This window comes from Odontesthes bonariensis, chromosome 3 (genome assembly GCF_027942865.1).
Source record: "Odontesthes bonariensis isolate fOdoBon6 chromosome 3, fOdoBon6.hap1, whole genome shotgun sequence".
NCBI classification, from domain to species: Eukaryota; Metazoa; Chordata; class Actinopteri; order Atheriniformes; family Atherinopsidae; genus Odontesthes; species Odontesthes bonariensis.
Window position 1 is genome coordinate 9,196,059 of NC_134508.1, and position 26,272 is coordinate 9,222,330.

General features: G+C 39.8%; 1 protein-coding gene across 1 annotated transcript in view; it reads left to right on the forward strand.

Annotated features, from left to right (window-relative positions):
* The first annotated feature begins 4,153 nt into the window (after positions 1-4,153).
* rspo4 (R-spondin 4) overlaps positions 4,154-26,272 on the forward strand; it is a 56,882-nt gene continuing 34,763 nt past the window's right edge. The window contains exons 1-2 of the mRNA XM_075462005.1: positions 4,154-4,238; positions 24,778-24,966. Of these exons, the coding sequence (XP_075318120.1) occupies positions 4,154-4,238; positions 24,778-24,966 (274 nt within the window). The remainder of the gene's footprint in view (positions 4,239-24,777; positions 24,967-26,272) is intronic.

Genomic DNA, 26,272 nt, shown 5'->3' on the forward strand with positions numbered 1-26,272 from the left:
ATGAATTTTTTTTAAACTTTTAATAAACAAATGCTAAAATAAATACATTATTTGTTGTAGTACTATCCGTTTTTTTTTTGCTAACCTGTGTTGTGGAAATAGCCTATGTATATGTGTAACCAGTACACTGCATGTTGGGACCTTGTTAATCAGTAGAATGTAGACCATAGGCATGAAGTAACTGTATGAGCCATTTACAGCCATGAACATTTAGGTGGCTGCAGCAGCCATTAAGGTTTTGGCTGAGCCAGCTAGCCAGCCAATAATTTCATCAGCCAGCCATTATCCTAAATACAAACGGCTTCGGGGTCTAGTTCTGAGAGGAAGGAGCTAAACCGGAAAAGTGATTCTGGAAATGATGTTGTTAGCCGACCAATCACAACCTTGCTGGGAGCATGAAATGCTCCAAAATCTCTTGGTATGCTGAAGCATTCAGAGTTCCTTTCATTGGAACTTCGCGCTGAGCGAAACGAAAAGGTTTTCCAGCTGATTGCCGCAAAAATGGCAGAGAGTGGTTTCAACCGGACCGCGAGCCGGAGTCGCATTAAGCTGAAGAAGCTTGGAGGTGGTTCCAATTTATAGATGTTATTTGTTATTTGCTGTTATTTGCTATTTACGCTTCGGCACGCACTCTGAGGGTCCCCTTTGTACAGTGGGAACGCAAAGCTGACTCCAAAGCGACCCGTACCGTACCGTTCTGAACCGACCCCGTACCAGACTGCATAGTAGAAACGAGGCTTAAGGGGCCGAGCCCAGCTCCTGAAAAACAACCCCACACCATAATCCCCCCTCGACCAAACTTTACACTTTGGCACAATGCAGTCAGATAAGCACCGTTGTCCTGGCAACCGCCAAACCCAGACTCCTCCATCAGATCGCCAGATGGAAAAGCCTGATTCATCACTCCAGAGGACGCGTCTCCACTGCTCTAGAGTCCAGCGGCGGCGTGCTTTACACCGCTGCATCCGACGCTTTGCATCGCTCTTGGTGACTTGTATGGCTTGGATTTAAACACCTGTGGCCGTGGAAGGGACTGTAACACCCGAGTTTAATTATTTGGATGAGTGAGTGGATACTTTTGGATATATAGTGTATGATAAGCAGTGCAGTAAGAATCAGTTAATGAAAAACACATGTGAAGAACCTAAATAAGGGTAAAAATGGGCTCTACAACGTGGACCATTTATCATTTTAAAGTGACATATTTTCTAGGTCCAAACTATTAAGATTGACATAGGAAATGAATATGGAGTGCTCATTCAGACATGAAAGTGATGCATTAAGTTGCTGTCAGATCAGTGGAAAAGAGCGCATGTCTGAAATCAACTGTTTAAGACACAGCATTACGTGCAAGTTTCCTTCTTTCATGTCACACAAAAAAAAGCCTCCAAGTCACTTGGTTGAATAAAATACAGAATTATTTGTCAGATTACCTCATAAATTACCAGAAAAGTCAAAAGTCTCTAAAGAAAACGTGTATTTATTAGTATTTAAGCATAACCATGTGTGTTTTTTTATTAATTTCTACTTTCTTATAAGTGTTTTTGCACATCTAATAGTTGTAGAATATCACTTGGTATCCAAAACGGTCATGGAAAATGTAGACAAGTAACATTTTTGGAGCCACGACAGTGCAGTAATCTTGCAAACAGCCTTCAGCTGTGGACCTGCGCAGCTACTTGCCCTTCGGATGTGAGACTAAGTTAGACCATTTAACCAAAACAACTAAGCTTAAAGTATGTGCCTTTGTCGCCACAAATCTACTCCAAAATGTTGAGAAATCAATAGTTCATATCAACTGTTGCTGTCAAATCTTAGCCTCCAGTTTCCAGAGTTTTACAGGGTAGAACTGAAGCGTTTTCGTGAACACTGAAAATAAATTAGGACTTAATGTAAATTCAAATGACTCAAATATTGTCCCATATTCATATTTATCTTCTAAACAGAGCTGCGGAGGATGTGCACCAGACTCCCAGAGTCAAAGCTCTACTCGTGTGACAAAGAGTGGTGGAACAAGGACACAGTTCGGGGCTGAGGAAGCAGAGACATTGGTTTTAAAGGAGAGTTTATGGAAATAATACCAATAATCAAAACTAAACCTAGACAAGAGCTGGTGGGAAAGAAGAAAACGCAGACATTAAATATAAGAAAGGTCATTTTATTCCCATACATCAACTAAAATTACCAACCACAACACATGAGTCTTAATAATTATAACAGAAAGACTAAAATCAGTGGGCTGGGACCTCAGTGGGAGGCAGACGACTAGGAAAGTGCCCCTCCTCACTAGCCTGGGTGCGACGCTACACAGCAACACACAACAAGTGCCTGCATGCATGCAGATGTGAGGTCCTCACCACGGTGCCGAGCCTCCCAGCCCACACTGAAACTAAAGAAACTTCCTAGAATGCAATGAAAACAAAATTTAAAAAAACCAACAACCCCATTGGTAGATAAACAATATCTCAAAAACACAAACACAAATAGACGTGACAGGAAAAGCTGGCCAAAGTTAATTGAAATATCAAAAAGGTGCAATTGGGTCCAAACTATTGGGGCAATTGGGGTGGTCTGTGGCGTAGTGGGTTGAGCAGACGCCCCATGTACAAGAGGTCCTCGCTGCAGCTGACCTCGGTTCGAGTCCCACATCGGATGGCCCTTTGCTGCGTGTTGTTCCCCCTCTCTCTGTCCCTGCTTCCTGTCTCTCTACACTGTCCTATCTAATGAAGGCATAAAAAGCCCTCTCAAAATATATATATATATATATATATATATATATATATATATATATATATATATATATATATATATATATATAATATATAAAGGTGCAATTAAGGTGAAAAAATAAAGAAAACCAAACTAATGGACCAGCAAGGCCCTTTGCTGCATGTTGTTCCCCCTCTCTCTGCTAGCTGTCTCTCTGAACTTTCCTATCCAATAAAGGCACGAAAGCCCTCCAAAAAAATTTGTAAATTGTTTTGTACAAAAAAACTTTGTAAATTTTTTTGTAATTTAAAAAATAAAAAAATAAAAATAAAACCTGCATTAATGCGCGATAAAATATTTATCAGCATTAAATATATAACGAGTTAACGCGATATTAACGAGTTAACTCGCCCAACTCTTCTTCTAATTCTCACATTTTTCTGTTAATCAGGACATGATTGACATAAATTGTTGTAAGCGTTTTACCAACATGGATTAAAGTATTTCATGCATTTTTTCAGACTGTCAGGCAGAAGAATCTAATTTTCTCCACATGCTTCATTGCTGTGATCAGCTAATTGATTAATTTGTCCAGTGTAACGTACTTAAACTAAATATTAACTGGCCTGAAAGGACCATTTGTAATCAGTCACATAGAAGCATTTCAACTCTACTCACCTGAATTTTTACCCAAATAAGCACAACAAAATCTACTGCGAAAACAACACGGCAGGCTGTGATGACATTATACTTTCTCTGCTGCTCTCCAGCTGTTTTCCTTTCAGGGTGGTCAGAATAAGTTTACCGACCGCCTGCACTTAATGGGATCGCCACAGAAAACAAAGCGAGCCGAGCACAAGCCCCCAAAAAATAAACAAGCGGAATAAAAAAAAAAGAAAAAAGAAGAGACTGAATAACAATAGATGGAGCCAGAAAGGAGGGGGGCTAAAGATCAGGCTGCAAATATGGAATCACTTAAGGCCCCGAGAGCGAGCCCTGTAAAGGGTTAAAGATGGCAACGGGATAAGTGGTGCTCGTTTATCGCAAATTTGACAGTGGTAGTTAAATGTTGGAGTTTTCCCTCCAATCTGCCAGTCTGAGGCTGCTCTCCTCACCTCCAGCCTCTCTCAGACCGTCTCCTGCACTCTTCTTTTGTTGTTTACCGCCGCCTGTCTCCTCATCTGAGCCCTAAATCATCAAGAAAAAGAGAGAGAGAAGAAGGACTCTAATCTGCTTTCATCGCTCCACTTTTTGGGCCCTGAGAGGTTTACCTCCCGGCCATCACTTAACGTCTTTTTTGAGCCCTTTTTGCGGTTCTTCCTGTCTCTGCCTCCTTTTCTTGCCCCACTGTGGAACTAAATTTTCGACCTTGCTCACCCTTGGGAGTCCCTGCAGATGTCCGGAGGCTGGCGCTGAGGCGGGGGGGCGCGTGCCAGCAGCCCAGATGCATTTGCGACTCTTTGCCATTGCGATGTCCTTGCTATGTGAGGTGATCAGGATGGGGTCCGGCATCATGCAGAAGCAAAGTGGTGAGTATATTAAAAACAAACAAAAAACATCCAATTCTCCAGTTTCTGCAGGCGGTTTCTGTCAGAATTCTCACTTTTTTCTCACTCTCGTTTTTTTACTGGCACAAAACACCTTCAGATTGAACCCACACTCACCATCTGCACACATAAGAGAAAGCTCGATTAAAAACAAGTAAAAAAAAATGAAGAATATCCTAAATTAAGTAGTTTAATACTTACTAAATGAAAATAAACTGTCATTGTTTTTTTACCATCTTAGAAACAACTGGACTGGATTTGACACCAATTTTATGTATTAAACTTTCTATAAACGTGCAGAAATTGTCATTGATCAATAGATTATGCAGCATGACCAGAGGTTAGAGTAGAGTTTCACAGAGCATGTGTTGGGAAACGTGCTTCTTGCTGTCGATTTAGCAAATTTAAAGACATTTCTGATTAATGTGGCACGTTCAGGTCTAGATATTTATGAATAAAGAAGTTAGAGGCTCACAGAAATGATATTCACATATTGAGATATCACTCTGCAGAAGCTGCAGGTCTTCTTTTTACTTCTCCCTAGTTGTCAAGCGGCTCGGATGTCACTTCTTTTTTCAAGCTGTGAGCGAGCAGCTGCTCCACACTATTAGGAAAGTCTGCTGCCGATCCAGATCTGTGGCTAATGAGTCGTCATGAAAACAGCTCCAATACCGAGGCAGGTATGCGTTGACCCCTCGCCTGTTCTGCAGTGTCTGGCATTTCCTCAAGAATTCGGTGTTAAAAGAGGGGAACCCGGTCTCAATTACGCTGTCATTCCTGCTTCCTACGTTCGCTTTCTTGGCCTGAAATAAGACATTAGATAATGATTATGGGGCCTGCATGAAGCCATCAGGTGCCACAGACTCATATTGCCTGTGACAACAACGTTACGTCATAGGTTTTAAATAATGTGTGACCTACACAGATCGTCAGCTAGAGAATAGTTTGCTAAATAACTTCTGAGTCCCTGATTGAGATGTTCAACGCCAAGTGAAGACAACAGACAGTTCACATGACTGAAGGCAGAGATGGGACCAAGTCACACATGTGCAAGTCCCAAGTAATTTTTTCCTGGGCAAGTCAAGTCAAAGTCAAGTCACCTTATTATTGCAATTTTACCTGCAGAATCTGATCTTAATAAAGTGAAAAGACAAGATATGAGTAACTGTCCCCCACCCCCACCCCGTATCATATCAAGCTAACGTTAGCTAACTACCAACTAGGCTAACAGGATAATATTAGCTAATTTGACAAGTACTTACTGGTCAGAATGGATCTTCAAATGACGAACAAAGTTTGAAGTTGTCGTCTGGCTGTCTGAGATGTTGATGCCGCATGTCTAGCACTGTGCTGTTCGTCTTTTGCTGTCAAAATGGTAATTACGAAAGCCGAAGACAATGACTCTCTGTACCCCTCCCGCTGACATGTTGATGCATATCTGATATGAGTTTATTCTCTCCAATAAGCACTTAAGGTATGTAGAGAGGACATGACTGATTGACAGGGTAGTGATCCAATCATGACGCCATTCTCAGCCTGCGCTCCTACCGGGTAATCAATATTATTTTTTTAATTAATTTATCAATTTTATATTCAAACTGAAAACATGAACTGAATAACACTCAAGTCATTCAAGTCATCGTGTCTCAAGTCAAGTCAAGTGCCGAGTCTTTAACTTCCAAGTCTGAGTCGAGTCTCAAGTCTTTTATTTTTTGTGAAGTCACAAGTCATCAAAACAGCGACTCGAGTCCAAGGCTGTGTTTGACACCGCATACTACTCCTACTGACTTTTTTTCCATGCATTTTTTCGATTTTTTTCGATGCATACTAGATTTGCCGAAATGTTGGGTATGCATCATGAGGTTACTACTCATACTCAAACTACCCAAGATGCAACGTGACGTCGCCGATCGTCATTTCCTGTCAAAACGGCAGTTTCAAGCTAGCTGCAACGAGGGTAGGTTCACTTCCTGTTTTCAAAACAAAAGCACCAATTGTATCGTAATGGCTTTCCCTATGATAAAAGGCAACGGGTATTTTATTTTGTGAAAATAACCGGAAGTGCGTTGCTCACTGCGGCTAGCTTTAGTAGCGCCGAATTCGTGGGAACAAAATTGTAAACAGCCGGTATTTAGTCAGGTTTTCAACACGTTGGGGATCTAAACGACTACTTTCTCGCCTGAAAATGTTTCAAATGTTGCTAAAGTTTACAGAGTTTAGAGCTTAAGTGAAATCAGCTTCAGGCCGGCTGATTTTGGCTCGGGCAGGAGGGAAAAGCATTGTGGGTAAACGCTCTGCATACTGTCTGATTGATCAGTATGCAGTATGCAGAATGGAAGTATGGAGTTTGCAGTATGTAGTATGTAGTATGTAGTATGCGGTTTCGAACACAGCCCAAGTCACAGTGACTCGAGTCTCCATCTCTGACTGAAGGATCAAATGTGAGCTGGCTGACCCTCCGTCAGAAGCAATCTCTCTTTATTCTGCAGATTTATGTTGTCATGTAATTCTTCCCGTCCACTTTTATTCCTCTCACTCTGTTGCCTCCCCGTTATCTCCCCGCTGCATCTTCCCCTTTCCCCCCAAATCCGTCCATCCTCTTGCCGGCCGTCTGTCACATCTGGACTTGGTTTCTCGCAGTTTTTAAATCACGTACGTACAAACCGAGAGGACAGAAGGAGGAGGACCGAGGAGTTTAGTGTTTCAGTGCTGAACTGCAGAGGTCAGGGGGCTGGACCCGTGATTATTGTCCATCAGTGCGGTTGCCGTGTCGGCATAGTTACCACGAGCATCTGTGACTGTTTTACAGAAGAACCGAGAGAGCGTCGAGGAGGAAAATGATCGAAACGCTTCCCTGTGGATATTCTGCCTCGATCTATTTTAACCATCCCGCCTCCAAAAGTAAACACCTAATATCTAGAAAAGTTTGGAAAAATTCAAATCTGTAACTTTTAGCTGCGTCTTCGCAACTTCTTTGGATTCAGAAAACAGAACCGAACGCATCAACACTCAGTGAAAGCTGCTCCAGAGTCATGTTTCCATCCCGTTCCATCAGCTTCCTGTAAAGACACTTTGTTTTAGTTTTTTGGGGGCTTTTTATGCCTTTATTCGATAGGACAGTGTAGAGCAGGGGTGCTCACACTTTTTCAGCGTGCGAGCTACTTATAAAATGACCAAGTCACAAAGATCTACCCACTACAAAAATGCAAAACATATATTTATTTTTAATATATTTATTGAGGATTCTTTATGTACAATGTATGTTGATGTTATCTTTTGCAGTGAGAAACACTCATAATCTCCGATGTCCTTCCACATTTGCTGGGTTACATCCTCAGCCATCAATCAATCAATCAATCTTTATTTATATAGCGCATTTCATACCACAGGCAACTCAATGTGCTTGGCTATGGCTTCAAAGCCGTGGCTTCACAGTGCCGTGTAACTGTACTTCTTGACAGCTGCAGAGCTTTGATTGTAGATAATATTTCTGCCTTATTTTTAAAGTCTTGGAACAATGAGTCAGCTCCTTCAACGAACGCCTCTTTTACCGTCTCTCCGTCTTGGAAGCATGGGCGTCAATTGGGTACGGCAGCTGCCACACCTTGGCTCCAGGGGAAAATGTAAATGTTCGTTTTTCTTTTTTTTCTTTTTTTAAAATTAATTTATGGAATTACTCTGTGTCAGTTTGTATTGATTATTCATTATTATTTAATACATATAAATGAACTACAAATGAAATTCTGAACAACACAATCAATTTATCTAAGTATCATCTTCCCTTTTGAAATGTGGTATCTCCCAGCCCCTCCGTCCCTCCCACGAGATGACGGAGCCTGGAGGTCAAAGCTGATGTTATTAGCGGGATTTGTTGTTTGCTAATTGATGTATAATATGAAAAGGAAGCAGAAAACTTTAGATTTATTTATCACCAAAAAAAGGGCAGGTGATGATGGGTCCAATGTTGGCCCAGCGGCGGAGGAAGGAGGACCAGGTAGTGAAGGCGGGATTCAGGCTGTTAACGAGGCTGTCCACTTCAGCACCTCCGCCGCTAATGCTAATGCTAATGCTAATGCTAACAGGGCGACGGAGACGAGTCCATTGTTATGTTAGTGGCTATGTGAGTGAGACTGCATTTGCACACAGATAAGCTACATAGCAGACTTTTGTGGTGATTATTTGCTGGTGACCTTGCCATAGCTTAGCTTTGGCTGAATTGACGCCGCTGCTTGGAAGGACTTCTTCTTATTAACGATGGCGTGGCTCACCCGAAACGATGCTTCGGTTGGCGGCTTTCGCTTTTGAAGCGTGTTGTGTGGAAAATGACTGCTGTCCGGACAACTGGGATTTTAGTTCATTAACCTTTCTCTTTCTCAGCTCGCTTTTCGGCGGGAAGTCGGTGTCGTATTTGCCACGAACAGTCCGAAAACGCCGCTCCACATTTCCCTTCTTTGGTATTGCGATGGTAGACTGGCAGATGAGGCAAACGCACTTAGAAAATGACATTGTGGAAAAAATGGTCCACCTCCCATTCCGTATGAAAGTGATACGTTTTTGTCTTCTTACTTGGTCCAGCAACCCCACTAATTTTTGATGCTCATAAGCTTTCTTTAGTTTTAAAATTGGAGATAACTCACTGCACTGGAAAAAATGCCCCTCCAAAAATAAGTAAAAAAACAACAAATACAAGACTTTATTTGCTAAAAATAAGCAAAAAAAATCTGCCAATCTGAACTAGTGATAATCGGCTTGTCCAGATTTCTTGAAATAAAATGTGATATTTAGGACTTTTGAGTTAAAAGTGATCTTGAAATTAGCTTAAAAACCTCTTCAAATGAAAAAGAAAGCTTGTTTCATGTGAAATATGACTCAAAACAAGATATTTTCAAGACTTTTTCACTTAACATGATATTCAAGATGTATTGTATTAAAACAAGTCCCTATATCTTGCTGAAATGGTATTTGTTAGGCAATTATGTCTTATATTAAGTGTAATGAGATACTCAATGAGACAAATATACTTGGTAAGATTTAGATTTTTTCCAGTGTGATAAGCCTGCTAGTTTTGGTGCACTTAGCGTCTTTTTGCGCATGCGCGGTGACCTAACGGTCAGAAAAAGTCAGTTGTCATCTGATTAGCTGCCCTGTATGTCAATCAAAAAAAAAAAATTAGACGTCTATTTTTTTAATGTCATGCGATCTACCAATACTACCTTTGAGATCGACGTATTGAGGACCCCTGGTGTAGAGAGACAGGAAGTAGGGGGCAGAGAGAGGGGGAACAACATGCAGCAAAGGGCCATCCGATGCGGGACTTGAACCGGGGCCAGCTGCAGCGAGGACTGTAGCCTCTGTACATGGGGCGCCTGCTGTACCCACTACGCCGCAGACAACCACTAATGACACTTTTTAACGCTTTGGGAACTGAGGACGCTGATTGTTGCAGTTTTTGAAAGTAATCTGGGTCCATTTCCTGCTGAATCCCACATTTCAACTGCTCAGCAGTCGGTTGAAAAGACGTCACCTTGACTCACTTCAGCGGTTGTTTTGTTTCATATCTCAGTGTGTTGCATTTTACTGGAACACTTTGAAAACATATTTTCAGAAAAAAAAAGGGAAATGTTCTCCAGGAAAAGAATTAAAAAATGACATTTTCTGTGTCTTCACTGACCAACTTAATTATATTTAGATGATCCAACCAAATGTAGAATCTGTAAAAGCTGTTCCAGAGTCCTGTTTCCCATTTTTAACGCTTTGGGAATTTGGGAGTTTTTCAGAGGAATCTGGGTCCATTCCTGCTTAATCCCAGATTTCAGCCGCTCAGCAGTCCCTGGTTGTTGCTGTCTGGTTCTCCTCTTCATGATGCTCCGTCCATGTTCAGCAGGAGACAGATGTGGAGAGATCATCACAGACACTGGCTTTAAACCTTTCTCTGAGAACTGCCTGGATGCTTTTTCTCAGCAGTTTTTCCCAGAAGCAGCTGCAAGGTGGACTCATCTGCCCACAGAACACGTGTCCACTGTCTTTCTGTCCATCTGAGACGAGCTGGTGTCCAGAGAACTGGGCCGTGTTCCAGAAAACTCAAAGAAAACTCAAAGAAAACTCAAAGAAAACTCAAAGAAAACTCTAGAAACTCAAAGAAACCTCAAAGAAAACTCCAGAAACTCAAAGAAAACTCAAGAAAACTCCAGAAACTCAAAGAAAACTCCAGAAAACGCCAGACTTAGCTGAAACGTGGACTCATCTGACCACAGAACACGTGTCCACTGTCTTTCTGTCCATCTGAGACGAGCTGGTGTCCAGAGAACTGGGCCGTGTTCCAGAAAACTCAAAGAAAACTCCAGAAACTCAAAGAAAACTCCAGAAAACTCAAAGAAAACTCCAAGAAAACTCGAGAAACTCAAAGAAAACTCCAGAAAACTCAAAGAAAACTCCAGAAACTCAAAGAAAACTCAAAGAAAACTCCAGAAACTCAAAGAAAACTCCAGAAAACTCAAAGAAAACTCCAGAAAACTCCAGAAAACTCAAATAAAACTCCAGAAAACTAAAAAAAAACTCCAAGAAAACTCCAGAAACTCAAAGAAAACTCCAGAAAACTCAAAGAAAACTCCAGAAACTCAAAGAAAACTCAAAGAAAACTCCAGAAACTCAAAGAAAACTCCAGAAAACTCAAAGAAAACTCCAGAAACTCAAAGAAAACTCAAAGAAAACTCAAAGAAAACTCCAGAAACTCCAGAAAACTCAAAGAAAACTCAAAGAAAACTCCAGAAACTCAAAGAAAACTCCAGAAAACGCCAGACGCAGCTGAAACGTGGACTCATCTGCCCACAGAACACGTGTCCACTGTCTTTCTGTCCATCTGAGACGAGCTGGTGTCCAGAGAACTGGGCCGTGTTCCTGCACAGAGCTGATATATGGCTTCCTCCTGGTGTGGTGCAGCTCCAGTGGACGGTTTCTCATAAAATCCTGCCTGATTTGCTCAAAGTTCCTCCAGCTGTGCTTTCTGTCCTTGGCTTTTACACACTGAGATTTCCCCAGACTCCCTGAATCTTTTCACAATATTCTGCTCTGTAGAAGCTGAAAGATCAAAGTTCTCCACAGTCTTATATTAAAGGGATAGTTCGCCTCTTTTTACATGAAGCTGTATGACATCCCATATCAGCAACATCATTTATGAACATTTTCTTACCCCCTGCTGCGTCCTGTGAGACGAGTTCCAGGCTCGTTTTGGTGTTGACGAAGGTAGTCCGGCTAGTTGGCTGGGGCTTAAAAAATAAAGCGTTTTGCTTCTCAAAACAATATGCGTTCAACAGAGTAATACATTTGCATCACAAAATCGTTCTGCAGGAAAAAGTCAGACCTCACAATCGCTTGGCCCTATTTTCTCTCCCTTCGTATCACTGCCTGCTGCCGCCTGCCGACAGCCGCACCTGTTACTGTGTTTGCTGCTTGGGAGCAGGGGACTGCTTGGTCTGCACACTTTTTATCAAGTCATTTTAATGCTTTTTCTTGCTGGTTTTCTGACAGAATTTGGCACAAAGTGGTGAGACACCACTTATCCTTGCTTGGAGAAGTTTTGGCGCCTCCTTTTATACCTGATCCTGACACCCTCACCTGTTCACATTTTTCAGTATGTTACCGTATCAAACTCTGTTTGTTTATATGTTCAAAACCCAATTAAGTTGTTTCTCTGGATTTGTGTCATTTAAATAAAAGTTCAAACCATTTAACAAATTATAGAGTAAAGCTTTTATTTGTTTTTTTTTATCAACTTTTGTGAAAATAGTGTTTGGAATCAGACATTTTAACAAGGTCTAAATGTGGAAAATATTCCCATATTCCCATATAAGGGCTTTACAATAAAATACATAAAAATAATTATAAGAAAAACGCCACCAATAAAGCAAATGAATAGTTATTTAATGATAAAAGATGAAAAATAGGTGGAGGGATGCTAAAACTGGGCTGATGGGAGCTCTTTTTCTTCTTCTGCATTCAGTCTGGAGACAATCCAGGTCTTTCTTATTAAAACTGATTTAAAAAAAAAAGGCTGTTACGGTAGTCTAATCGAGAGGAAATAAAAGCGTGGATGATCGTGTCCAGTTCAGCTTTTGAGACCAGTGTTCCTTCGTGGAAAGAAGCAGCTTGTGCTCAGTTCTTTAGAGACATTAACGAGTCTAAACGACTAGATTCCTAAGACTTTAGGCTTAACAGACCAACCTGGATCCTTATTAATGAACGGCTTGATCTCAGGGATTCTGTGATCTGTCGCAATGATTAATGTTTCGGTCTTAAAACATTCCCGTATATCATAAAGTATCAGGTGAAAACGTGCGTTTATGAACAGGCCCATGGACTTTTACAGAGTCCAGGCTTTAATGGATAGAAGTAAATTAAAGAAAGGCTATGTAAAGACGACAGGAGGCAGTCGGGTTATGTGCGTTTGTTTTATGTTTATTCATTTTTATTTATTTCATGCACAACAACGTATTTAACTTTTGGGTCTTTCCTTTTAAAAATGGTCTTAAATGTTTTTACGGCTTCCAGGAAACTAATTCTGTAAGAAGTCATGACGAGAGGTAATCAAAGAGCTTATTCTCTCCATCTCTGGAGAGGTATAGTTTCACAGTTAGCTACTTTTAGCAGCGTGGTTTCCTCTTTCTGACTAAGATTCCCCATGTCTTCGTTCCAAAGTGTTTGGTAAAAGACGTCATTTTTGGATTCTTTTGTGCAGCTGCACAGTGAAGAGAAAGGAAATAAGCCATCCCTGTAATCAGATAACACCAGATAACGAACCCGGCGGGCACTCTGCTGTTCAACTGACCGGTAGGTGCAGCAAATCTACCTCCTCCTACCTCTCAGCACCTTAACAGCAACGGCTACCCCTGCCATGTCTGCTCCTTTTGCAATATCTGCAGCCACTTTAAACCCTATTCTTACTTCTTTTTTCTCTATTTTCTCTTTTATAATTTTAATCCAAAGTGACTTAAATATTTACATTTCTATTTATGCATATGTGTGCATTAGGGCTGGGCGAGTTAACGCGATAATAACGAGTTAATTATTTAACGCCGATAAATATTTTATCGCACATCAACGCAGGTTTTATTATTCATTTTATTTTGTAAAAGTCTGTTGCTCACAGGCTTTTATTTTGTAAAAGTCTGTTGCTGTCTGCTGCGGAACAGGAAAAGAAAGTAATCGGCGGATCCACCAAACATGGAGAAGGGTACGGAACTTTTACTCGGCCATTTTCATTTTAAAGTTCTTCCAGACGGCGGAGTCGACAGAACCAAAGTCATCTGTAAACACTGCCAAGTTGAATTGTCTTCTCACCGTAGTAGTTCCAGTCTAAAATATCACTTAAAGGCAAAACACACAACTGATAGCAGCAAGTCATTCAAGGAAACAGACAGTGGAGCGAGGCTTCTACATAAAAACTACAGAAAGATGCTGATATTAAAAGTGTGTTTGCACAACAAATGTTATGGCACTTTCATTCATATGGCAGCACATTTAAAATAAAACTAAATGCTAAAAGCTATACACTACTTTTGAATTCATTTTTGGATTTTGCGTACAAATGCGATTAATTGTGATTAATCAGGGAAATCACGTGATTAATTAGATTAAAAATTTTAATCGTTTCCCACCCTTAGTGTGCATATATATTCTTTTTTTGCACATTTTCACCCAGTTTTTTATATATTTTCTGCTGTTTAATTTCACAGGTTTTTGAACCAGATGTACGGTTAAAGTTTTATTTGTCCTTTATGTTGTTATTTTTTAGCCTGATAAACCAGCCTAAATGGATTGGATGTCTAATTTAGTCTGGCACCGATCAATGGATACAACGGAACATTGTTGATGAGCACAACCCGTTGTCTTTCAAACCGCGTCTGTGCCTATAGGCCAACGATCTGACCAATCAGCGCAACTGACTGTGACGTAGTAAGCGCGACTGAAAGCTTTGGTGGGAGGGGACTCTTCCAAAACTGATGCCAAGCCACTCATTTGCTTAAAAAAAGGATTTGAAGTGTATATGACGTCATACATAGCGGGTCGACCAGCTGTCATTAGCACAATGCTAGCGCGTTGTGGACAACAAGAAGCCAACCAGTAAGAAATCAAAGCGATATATGTACTCGTTCAGTAGATTTTTTACTTGAAACCCATGTTGAGCTCTCAGAAACTACATTCAAATCTGAGCGCTCTTGAGGAGACTTAGGTGAAACTGACCATTTGTAGCATCTAGCTCCATAGGGCCCCATTCATTCTGGTCTCCATCGACGCTCCCAGTGGAATTCTGGTGGAACTGCAGCCAAAAAGCCGGTACAACGGGGCTTAATACAGAGTGGCAAGGCTGTTCGTTATAATGGCTGTGTGCCAAGGCTGAATCAAACGAGCACTGTTCCATTGCCGCCGCCATCTTTCTTGTTGTGCTTTCGCTTGTCTATGTTCGCTTCCACTGCCCAACGTCGCACTGCTCTGTCGTCACTCCCTCAGAACCCTCTGGCCCGCCCGCGTTGATTCAAAACACATCTCTGCGTTGTGATTGGTTTAGTTGCCATCTGCCAGATTCAGGGCAGTATTTTCAAAATGACAAGTGGATCGAGGCCAGACCCAACCGCAGGCAAAACATTTTGCCGTCCAGCAGTTGGCGCTGGTTTTCCAGGCTAGTTATTTGTTGCTTCCTTTTGAATCTTTCTGGTGCTTCACAGGAGCACCTTCAATATCGTTGCACCTCCACAGTGCAATGACAATAAAGGCTGTTCTATTCTACTCTATTAACCTTGTAAAAAAGCAAAGTAAAAGCCTGAAATCAGCTTATCTGAACTCATCTTGGGATATTATGTGTAATTTCATATAAATGTGTTAAAAAGCAGCTCATTTTAACCCGACTGCTGTTGATTGTCGGGAGACTCACAAACACGTCATTAGTGCTGCACAGCGTGCTATATTCGACACGTTTTTCTAGTTAATATACACATTATGGGGCACTGTGGGAATTTTGGCTTCATCTACAGAAACGGCAGCTGCTGTGTGTTACTGAGATAATCCACCCTAAAACAGAATTCTCACTTTTATCAGTCGGGAAGAGAAGGCTTGTTTTTTACAAAACACCTTCAGAATGAACCCACACTGCACACATAAGAGAAAATTAGATTAAAAACAAGTTAAAAAAATGAAGAATATCCTAAATTAAGTAGTTTAATACTCACTAAATGAAAATAAATGTCGCTTCTTTCCAAACTGTCATTTTTTTTTATCATCTTAGAGACAACTGGACTGATATTCATACTTGGGTTTGACACCAATTCTATGTATTAAACTTACTATCAACATGCAGAAATTGTCATTAATCGTTTTTTTACTGGCACAAAACACCTTCAGATTGAACCCATACTCACCATCTGCACACATAAGAGAAAGCTCGATTAAAAACAAGTTAAAAAAAAAGAAGAATATCCTAAATTAAGTAGTTTAATACTCACTAAATGAGAATAAATGTAGCCTCTTTCCAAACTGTCTTATTTTTTGCCACATTTTGTGAATGCAGTTTCAGGGTCGAAGGCCGTTTTAAATGCTAACATGTTTTCCTGAAGCCCCAGCAGAGCTCGTTACACCTGGTGCTTGTTAAAGACCCAGGGCAATCCCGTGCAAGGTCAAGGGTCGCCGTTTTATGCTATCTAAACCTGCAGCTCCTCTGCAGCTCCTCTAAAAGTCCCTTAAGCCTGCAGATCGATAGCACATGTGAAGAGAGAGCTGCTTTTCAGACAATGAGGTCGAGACCTCGGCGGGTTCCCTGAGCTATCCTTCGGTACCCTGAACCAAACGCCTCCGTGCACGGTCGACATCTTTCTGAGCCCAAGATTATACAAAAAAAACGTGTTCTGAACACAAGAAAGGTTAAAGATCGTTTTTATCACAGCTTCAGGTCATGAAACTTGTTCTGGTGGTTTTAGCCTCAGCTCTGCTGTTTTGTGCTCGTGCATGTGTGCTTTTCCCTGATGTTGCCCGTCAATCACAGTCAAAGTGGGTAGAGTAGCCAAAAATTGTACTCAAGTAAAAGTACTGTTACTTCAGAATAATATGACTCAAGTAAAAGTAAAAAGTAGTCATCCAAATAATTACTTGAGTAAGAGTAAAAAAGTGCTTGGTGAAAAAACTACTCAAGTACTGAGTAACTGTTGAGTAACGTCTGATTTATTTGTTAACACAAGCATTCAATCAGACAGACAAAAATACTAAATAATCATCTTTAGGCAAATTGGAGTTCATCCAATTGATAAAAATAAATTTAAATGAATTAATTAATTACAAAATAGCTTAAATTAAAATAATCCAGGTAAATTCAAGTACTTCAATAAAAAATAAAGGAGACTTAGGAAATGTTTAAAACATATGTAACCCATATGTAACCTAAAAAACAAACATTCACCTATCCATGGGGGGAAAAAACTAATTTAGGAAACTTAGCGCTACATGTTTCCTCAAGTTAGATGTTGAGTTTCTGCTGAAATGTGCGTTTGTTTTGGTTGACACAGAAGACACATAATGTAGCTGCTGTTTCTCACTCTTTGTAAGGTAAACATGCTTTCAGTATGAGGCCTCGTCTGTGTATTCATTTCCCACCGTTGATTCTGACATTTTTCATCTGTTTCTTTGTTTGTTTGCTACGACTGTAAACTGTAAAGCTAACCCGTCCCGCCGCTGAGATTGAGTATGGTCACGTGACCAGACTGCACGGCTACGTCTGATTGGTGGAACACAGTCAGGTGGTAGAGCCTTTGGCGGAAGTCTCTCTCTCTGTCAGAATAAAACATTAAAATGAGGCGTACGCGGGGGGATACAAATAATGAGGCGTAGAATACCAAAGAGGTAAGAAGAAAAGTAACCAGCTCATTGTAGCCTAATGTAGCGGAGTAAGAGGACAGTTTCTGCTGCACACATCTACTCAAGTAAAAGTAAAAAGTATAGTGATTTAAAACTACTCCTAGAAGTATAATTTTTTCAAAAACTTCCTCAAGTAAATGTAACTCGTTACTACCCACTTCTGTGTACAGTTGAGCACAACTGGACTAAGAAAATACGCGCTCAGAGGGAGAATCAAGTCATAGACCAAATGAATGTAAGTCCAGCTGAATTCACTGCACAGATTTAGTCTTTTGGTTCGTTGAACGGTGATTTTGTCAGATGAGGCTGCGGTCTGGAAATGCTTTCAGCGGACATTAGCACAGCATCACTCCCTCTCATATCTTGAAGTAGGCTGACAGCAATCAGTGTAAGTTACTGTGGTTCTGTGTCACTGCTGCTCTGAAACCTTCCCAGCTTTTTGTTTTTGATTTATTTATCCAAATTGTTTGTACTGTGTTGCAGTGATTAGTCTTTGAAGATGACTTACGATTGCGAAAGAATATCCAGTTTGTCAGGTTTATTTATCCGGATCATTTTTGTGATGTGCTGTAAGGCTGCATTTAAACAATCCTTTTTGTCTATTTTTAGCTCAGGTTTGCTCTCCTGCAGGCTGCAACCGTTTCACGGGACAAAAATCATCATAATTTTAGATATTAAAGAGCCAATATGTTTGTTTTATCCACCCAAATATGCATGTTTAGGATATTGTTGGTGGTTTTTCAACTTGAAATTTTTGGGTTTTCAGTAAATTTCAGCAAATACTGCACATTCACTGTCTACAATCCTTTTTTATAAGAAATTATATCACCATTTTAACACATATTGTGTTTTTAAAGAGACAAATAATTAGATTAAAGAGCCAATATGTTTGTTTTATCCACCCAAATACGCATGTTTAGGATATTGTTGGTGGTTTTTCAACTTGAAATTTGGGGTTTTCAGTGAATTTCAGCAAATACTGCACATTCACTGTCTACAATCCTTTTTTTAAATCAATTATATCAACATTTTAACACATATTGTGTTTTTAAAGAGACAAATAATTAGCTAGGTATCTTTTTTCCAACATCTAACTCATGCATGACATTGAGTGTTATTATCCAACAGACAAGCACTAATTTGGGGGCATTTGAGTTTTACTGGAAATTTGTTTTATTTTCTAAACTGGTTTTATCTCGCTCTGTGGCGTGCCAACTAAACTGCAGTTTACTTAACACGCTCGGTCTGATTAATCTACACAAGGTGGCGGATTTGTTGACATAATCCACGACGTTGGGGAGGATGAAAATACACAAAATTCTGTCTTTCTGGGGGACGATCCACAGCTGATTATTTGTCTCACAACTAGGCTCCCATGAGAGTCTTTTTTTTCATAGCTTATACCCAGCATATACATGAGTATAGATACAAGAAAATCATATTTATTCACAATATTAATGGCATTAAAGACATTTTGCAATCAGATAAGATGGTCAGGAATGCTGCAGTTTTATACATTGGTCTTCAGTTAGTAATTATAATATGATAATAAAGAATTATTTGTGTGGTACCTTTAGATGAAGGGGCACAGTGAGATAAATGTTAATAATAATAAAATGTATGATGAATATATCAGAAATGTCCAAAGGCTCCCTCCAAAGGAAAGTGGGACTTTTTTGACCTCATGAAGTTTAGCTGTTGATGTTGGTATATGTGAAGAATCTCGAAGTAGACGGCTCTGAAATGACTCACTGATGTTCTTTTTCATGCAATTAATTAGTTTAACACCAGATGAAGTCTGAAATCTCTGCCGTTAAAGGGGAAGTTTGTTTTTTTTAAACCTGGACCTTATTTCTGGCATAAAATACCTTCATCTACTCACCGATAACAGTTTGGTGAAAGTCGGCGTCCTTCGGAAGTTATTTAGATCACTGGAGATCGGCGTATATCCATATAAAGGGAGAGAACAGGGCAGAGACAATACAGCCTCTAAATAAGACATTATCTGTCTTTATTTCACCAATACTTTAAGACCAATGAATGAATGAACGCGTACTATTGTACTGTTAGCTCAGAGCTGCTGTGTTGTTGTTATCCGGGGCTTATAGAAAGCTTATAGCTTTGTACACACCCGTCTACTGGGATGATGTCATAGACTCGCGCCGCTGCAGCTCAGCTCATTCACTCCGTGCTCTGAGGCGGTCGGCTAAAGGCTGATTTATGGTCGTCTACGGAGAGCTCTCTCCATGCGTGCGTAGGCCAACATTCCTATCTATCCGTCGAGGAGACGGAGACTCGCGGAGACCGCAAGGGTTTTGACTGGTCGGCCAACAACATAATTTCCAGAATCACTTTTCCGGTTTAGCTCCTTCCTCTCAGAACAACAACACCGCCATTTTTGAAAGAGTTTACTGTGTGCCGGTCAACATTTGGTCAAAATTATTTGCATTTCAAAATCAACAAGCTCCAACTCCAACAACAGTCTTTCTCTCTCGGTCGCCATCGTTCACTGTGAGGAGTGGAACGGAGCCGGAAGGTGAACAATCAATCAACCACTTTCCCGATTGACGTCGCTTGATTGGGTCGTTTAACGTAGCGACGCCCACTGATCGGGAGGTGAACTGCCTTGTGTATCCGACATCCCGACAGAGAACTTCGAAAGGTTTAAAGCCTCTCCGTGACGGAGAAGCATACTGAGGCTTTAACTTCATACGGAGTTTGCTACTGCTAGTTTTGTGCAACATGGCAGGATATTTATCAGATTTTGACGACAACTTTGAGTACGATGGACGTCCTTACCGGAGTAAATAAGCTGTGCTGCAGCAGCGCGCGTCAATGACGTCATCCCACTAGACAAGTGTGTAGAAAGCTTCCTATAAGCCCCCAATAGCCCCGGATAACAACAACACGGCAGCTCTGAGCTAACAGTGCAACAGTACGCTGTATTGTCTCTGCCCTGTTCTCTCGTTATATGGATATACGCCGATCTCCAGGGATCTAAATATCTTCCGAAGGACGCCAACTTTCATCAAACTGTTATTGGTGAGCAGATAAATGTATTTTATGCCAAAAATAAGGTTCAGGTTTAAAAAAAACAAAAAAACTCCTCCTTTAACCACCTGGTAAAATTGAGTTTCAGCACCTGTTCTTGTAATCAAGCATAATCTTTTATATTTTAATTGAAGGTGCGACAGTTACAAATGAGTCATTTCCAAACTGTATTACCACTCAAATTTGAAAAAAGTGAGAAAGTACAGAATGTGAAATACAGCAGTTTAGCTCCACTCATGAGGCTCGTGTTATTCGTTAGTAAACCGGCAGCTTTCGCAGTCGACCCAACGTAGGGCAGCACTGTGACTCTGTACAGCTGGGACAGTGCGTGTCCTGCCTGATCTAAAGATAAAAGTTAAGCTGGGAAAGCTTTACAAAGATGAGGACTACCTGAATCCTGCAATATGTGATATTAAAAGTTTGCTTAAGTAAAAAAAAAAAAAAAGGGATTATTTTAGGGCAGTGAAGTGCATTTTTTACGCAAACTACATAATATAAAACTTGTATTTTTGACCTGTTTCCCATCACACAACTCATGTCTCTACAGTCACAAAATAGCTTTAATCTCCCCTTTGATCTTATACCTTTTATCTAATTTTGTCTCGTTGTTTTAATTAATCATCATGTAAAGTGTTGTATCCAATCCAGCTTTATTTATAAAGCCCTTTGACATAACCACAGTGGACCAAAGTGCAGTACAGAAGAGGAGGTAAAAGGCAACTCAATTTCACCGTATCTTTCGCTGCAGATCACCAGCAGAGCTGACATTTAAAGTAAGACGAGCAGAAGAAACACACATAACATACGCAGTGGCACACAGTGATGGTTTTATTGAGGAAACAGTTCTGCTAACATGCTAACAATTGAAAAAATACACTAAAACGTTGGCTCACAGGGTAAACAAACGTACGTTAAAAGAGACTGAAATGAAAAGCTTTCAGGAACTAAAAAAATGCACATGATCTAACTAATCAGGACTTGTTTAGATACTTGCAACTGAGGGATTATTATTACAAAAATATTAAAACAAATGAGGATGAAATACATCCTGTCTAGGGCTGGACGAGAGTTAACTAGTTATTATCGCGTTAACGTGTTAATTATTTAACGCCGATAAATATTTTATCGCGCATTAACGCATGTTTTATTTTTTTAAATAAAAAAAACTACGATTTTTTTTTAGGGCTTTTGTGCCTTTAATGGATAGGAAAGTCCTATCACTACAATACACTATACACTACTTTTGAATTCATTTTTGGATTTTGCGTACAAATGCGATTAATCGCGATTGATCAAGTCTGACACCCCGAGCAACAAACAATGGATGTCAATTATAGACGATATACTAGCGATGGAGCATCTCACATTCAAGTTGAAAGCGAAAGAAGACCTATTTGCTAAAAGATGGGGAAAATGGTTGTCATTATAAGGAAAGACTTGATTCTATATAATTATATACAGGCTCTGTTGAGGCTATTACTGCCTTTTTGTTTGTTTGTTAGTTTGATTCTCTTGGTTTTTGATGAATTCGTTCTGTCATTTCAACAAATATCTTTTTAATTCTCAATTGCAGAGCCTTGTTATTAATTGATGTATTCACAAGTGTGGAATGTAGGTTTTCTGTTGCCCTTTTGTAAGAGTAATTGAGCACCTGCTTGCAATAGTTTTATGGAAGAACTGAGAATGAAACGTCTGTAAATCATTCTGTGAACCAGATGAAATAATTGTACTTCTTATTCAGGGTACCAATGCTATGACTTTTGGTAGTGAGTAATCTTTCTTTATCTTTGTGTTTACAAGATTCATTAAAAACTTGTAAAAACACGTCTCCATTGTTGGGATTTGGCCAAAACAAGTGAGAACATCCAGCCCTCTTCGGAGGCCTTTGGCTTGGGAATATTTACAGTAGAAACATCATTCAAAGTTTAAATTGCTGTCTGACATTTGCATATCTTACATTTTTTCTACACAATCCCAGTTTAAGTTTGATGGGTTTTTTTCACTGAACGTTAGCGTTAGCATGCAGCGAAGTCAGGCACTTTAGCTTCTGCCTTCGTGTTCTTCTGGAAACTATTTTAATGCTCACAGTTTCTTCTCAATGTAAACGATTTGCATGTCAAAACATGTGACTGCAGGAGTCCGTTTTTCTCAAATTGTCCAATTCACTCCCATTATAATTGGCCTCAGAATGGTGTTTTGGAGTTGATGAGTCTCTTTAGTCTTTTATTTAAACTATATGATACACACAGAATAATAGTGTTCAGTACAAGATTCTGAAACTTACAGTTCAAGAACTGTTTTGATGCAACTTATAACAATTTACTCGGCGAGTAAACTCGTTATTGTCACGTTAACTCGTTAATTATTTAAGGCCGACAAAATTTTTATTGCGCATTAGCGCAGGTTTTATTATTTATTTTATTATTGTAAAAGTCTGTTGCTCACAGGCTTTTATTTTGTAAAAGTATGTTGCTGTCTGCTGTGGAACAGGAAAAGAAAGTAATCGGCGGATCCACCAAACATGGAGAAGGGTACGGAACTTTTACTCGGCCATTTTCATTTTAAAGTTCTTCCAGACGGCGGAGTCGACAGAACCAAAGTCATCTGTAAACACTGCCAAGTTGAATTGTCTTCTCAGCGTAGTAGTTCCAGTCTAAAATATCACTTAAAGGCAAAACACACAACTGATAGCAGCAAGTCATTCAAGGAAACAGGCAGTGGAGCGAGGCTTCTACATAAAAACTACAGAAAGATGCTGATGTTAAAAGTGTGTTTGCACAACAAATGTTATGGCCCTTTCATTCATATGGCAGCACATTTCAAATAAAACTAAATGCTAAAAGCTATATACTACTTTTGAATTCATTTTTGGATTTTGCGTACAAATGCGATTAATTAGATTAAAAATTTTAATCGTTGCCCAGCCCTAATATAAACTAAACTGCATCTTTGTCCTTTCATGGTGCTGGAATGCTGTATGAACTTTGCGGACTGAGATCATAGATTATTAGAGAAAGTAACCTATCATGAATATGAAACTCCAGCCATAAACCACGGAGTGTTGACAGTATAGGAGGAAGGTTTATGGCAACCACGGTGCTACGATTTAAAGTAGAAATAAAACTAAATGCTAAAAGCTATACACTGCTTTTTAATTCTTTTTCGGATTTTGCATACAAATGCGATTAATTGGGGAAATAGTGCGATTAATCATTTGCAACTTGTAATTGTTGGACAGCGACTGTAGTCTGCCTTCATATCTGAAATATTTAATCATGGCCGCCCCCATAGGTGCTGTATAATCAGACATTGTGCAATCTCTGATCAGAACTTTAGTTCTACGATCTTTTTAACTGTTGGTATCTCGTTAATATTACAGTTTTCACACAGTAAGAGTTAGCAGAATCCCGTGGCGTATCTTTAGCAAGACACTCATTTTAATTAAGAATAACATGGATGCGCAATATCAGTGATCAAAAGAAGTTGGACACCTCTAACAGGTTCATGCAAGGTTAGCATGCCTTTGTTTTTCTCCTACTTTGCATTGTTACAAACCTCTTGCTCTGTTTTTGGCTCCAAACAGTGGATTTATGGAGTCTCCTTTCCCTTCCTAATCCTCCCCGCCTCTTTCTTAAACTCAAGAAGGAATTTAAGAAGGAATAATCAATATCAATTATTCCTTCTTGTACTTTCATCAGCTTCAGGTTTGTGAGATTTCCTTTGGACTAACGTGTGTTTTAAAAGTCTGTTTACAGTCTGACTGAATGAGATTATCTTTTTAATGTCACGTAAGTGAACGCCCCGATCGAAAACCTCATTGTCTCGATACTTGTTGTTGTTGTTGTAAGGACATGCATATTTACTTATGTCCCTAACAGAGTCTGTCCGATAACCCTTTTGTTTAAGTTAAAGCTACTAAACTTCCAACCAACATATTAAAGCAAACCACCTCTCCCTGCAGCATTTTATACATAATAATCCATAAAAGCTGTATTTTAAACAGGACCTTGATTAAAAATGACATAACTGTCTTCAGCAGACCTGTCATGAATTTTGGGCCTCTGAAAATCAATTGAAAAGCACTTAATGAGCCCCAAAATACATTTTGAAAATGCCGTAAAAGCTGTATTCTAAACAGGACCTTGATTAAAAATGACATAACTGTCTTCAGCAGACCAGTCTTATGAATTTTGGGCCTCGCAGAGTCCCAAAATTCAATGGGAAAAATCGATTGAAAAGCACTTAACGAGCCAAAAATGCAAAAAAACTGCCCTATTTTGGAGGCCTCAAAACTCACTCAAAAAGTTTATATGTGACAGGAGACTCTCAACTTCCACTGAACTAAAGGGTTTGTTGATAGGGCGGGCAGTAGATTGGCACCCATCGAAATTTTCTAATTAAAACTGCTATGCGAACAGCTCCGTCCTCTCTGCCTTTACATACCGTTTACCTTCATTCACCTTTGCAACTACAATGAAAATCGGTGTGAAAAGGTGAAATAAAAACTTTTATTTGAATATTTCTCCTGTTTAAGTCAGTTCTACCCTAATAACTCTCTGTTTGTCTCTTGCAGCTCACAGAGAGACGTCAGAGAACTGTCAGAGCTGTCTGGAGTGTTCGCGTGACAACGGCTGCGTACGCTGCCCAGAGCGACTCTTCCTGTTCCTGCAGAGGGAGGGCATGTCTCATCTCGGCACTTGTCTCCACGCCTGTCCTGCTGGACACTACGGACAGAGAGGGAGGGACATCAACCGCTGCATGAGTGCGTTTTCTTTTATTTCTATTTGAATTAAGCCTTCTGACAGAGGCCAAACTAACTCGCAGGTAATAACAGCTCAATAACAACTTAAAAGTAATATAGAATACATGGAAATATTCAAGAGCCTTTCAAACTAACACGATTTCTCACAATTAAAAAGAAAAAGGTGCCTTTTTAGAGTGTTTTGTTGAAGTATTCAAACCTCTTGTTATGACGTCTATAACCGAGCTCTGGTCTAATTTTCATCAGTGGATTTTAATGACAACTGAGACTATTAAAACTATGACATAATATTGAGAGAACTGATCTACAAGACCTAGGGAAGGTTAAAAGAAACACTCTACAGCGGGGATGTCAAACTCCAGTCCTCGAGGGTCACTGTCCTGCAGGTTTTAGATTTTTCCCCTGCTTCAACGCACCTGATTCAGGTTAAATGATTGTTACCTTCTGCACAAACCAGCTGAATCAGGTGCATTCTACAGCCTTTAACAATCCACAGGTACCTTGGCTCGTATCACTCTCAAATGGAAGAAGGTTGGAATCACCAACAGGCTTTGGTCAGACAGGTCACGATCACTGTGATCCACAATATCTTTGTGGAGATATGAGACCCTTAAAGGAATAGTTCGCCTCTTTTGACATGAAGCTGTATGACATCCCATATCAGCAACATCATTTATGAACATCTTCTTACCCCCTGCTGCGTCCTGTGAGCCGAGTTCCAGCCTCGTTTTGGCGTTGACAAAGGTAGTCCGGCTAGTTGGCTGGGGTTTAAAAAATAAAGCGTTTTGCTTCTCAAAAAAATATGCGTTCAAAAGAGTAATACATTTGCATCACAAAATCATTCATCCAGGAAAAAGTCAGACCTTTTGAGTAATGTTGAGTAGAAGTTACTCATTGTTAACACAAGCATTCAATCAGACAGACAAAAATACTAAATAATCATCTTTAGGCAAATTAGAGTTCATCCAATCAATAAAATAAGTTAAAATGAATGAATTAATCACAAAATAGCTTAAATTAAAATAATCCAGGTAAATTCAAGAACTTCAAAAAAACAATAAAAGACTTAAGAAATGTTTAAAACATATGTAACCCATATGTAACCTAAAAAACAAACATTCATCTATCCATGGGGGGAAAAATGTATTTAGGAAACTTAGCGCTACATGTTTCCTCAAGTTAGATGTTGAGTTTCTGCTGAAATGTGCGTTTGTTTTGGTTGACACAGAAGACACATAATGTAGCTGCTGTTTCTCACTCTTTGTAAGGTAAACATGCTTTCAGTATGAGGCTTCGTCTGCGTCTT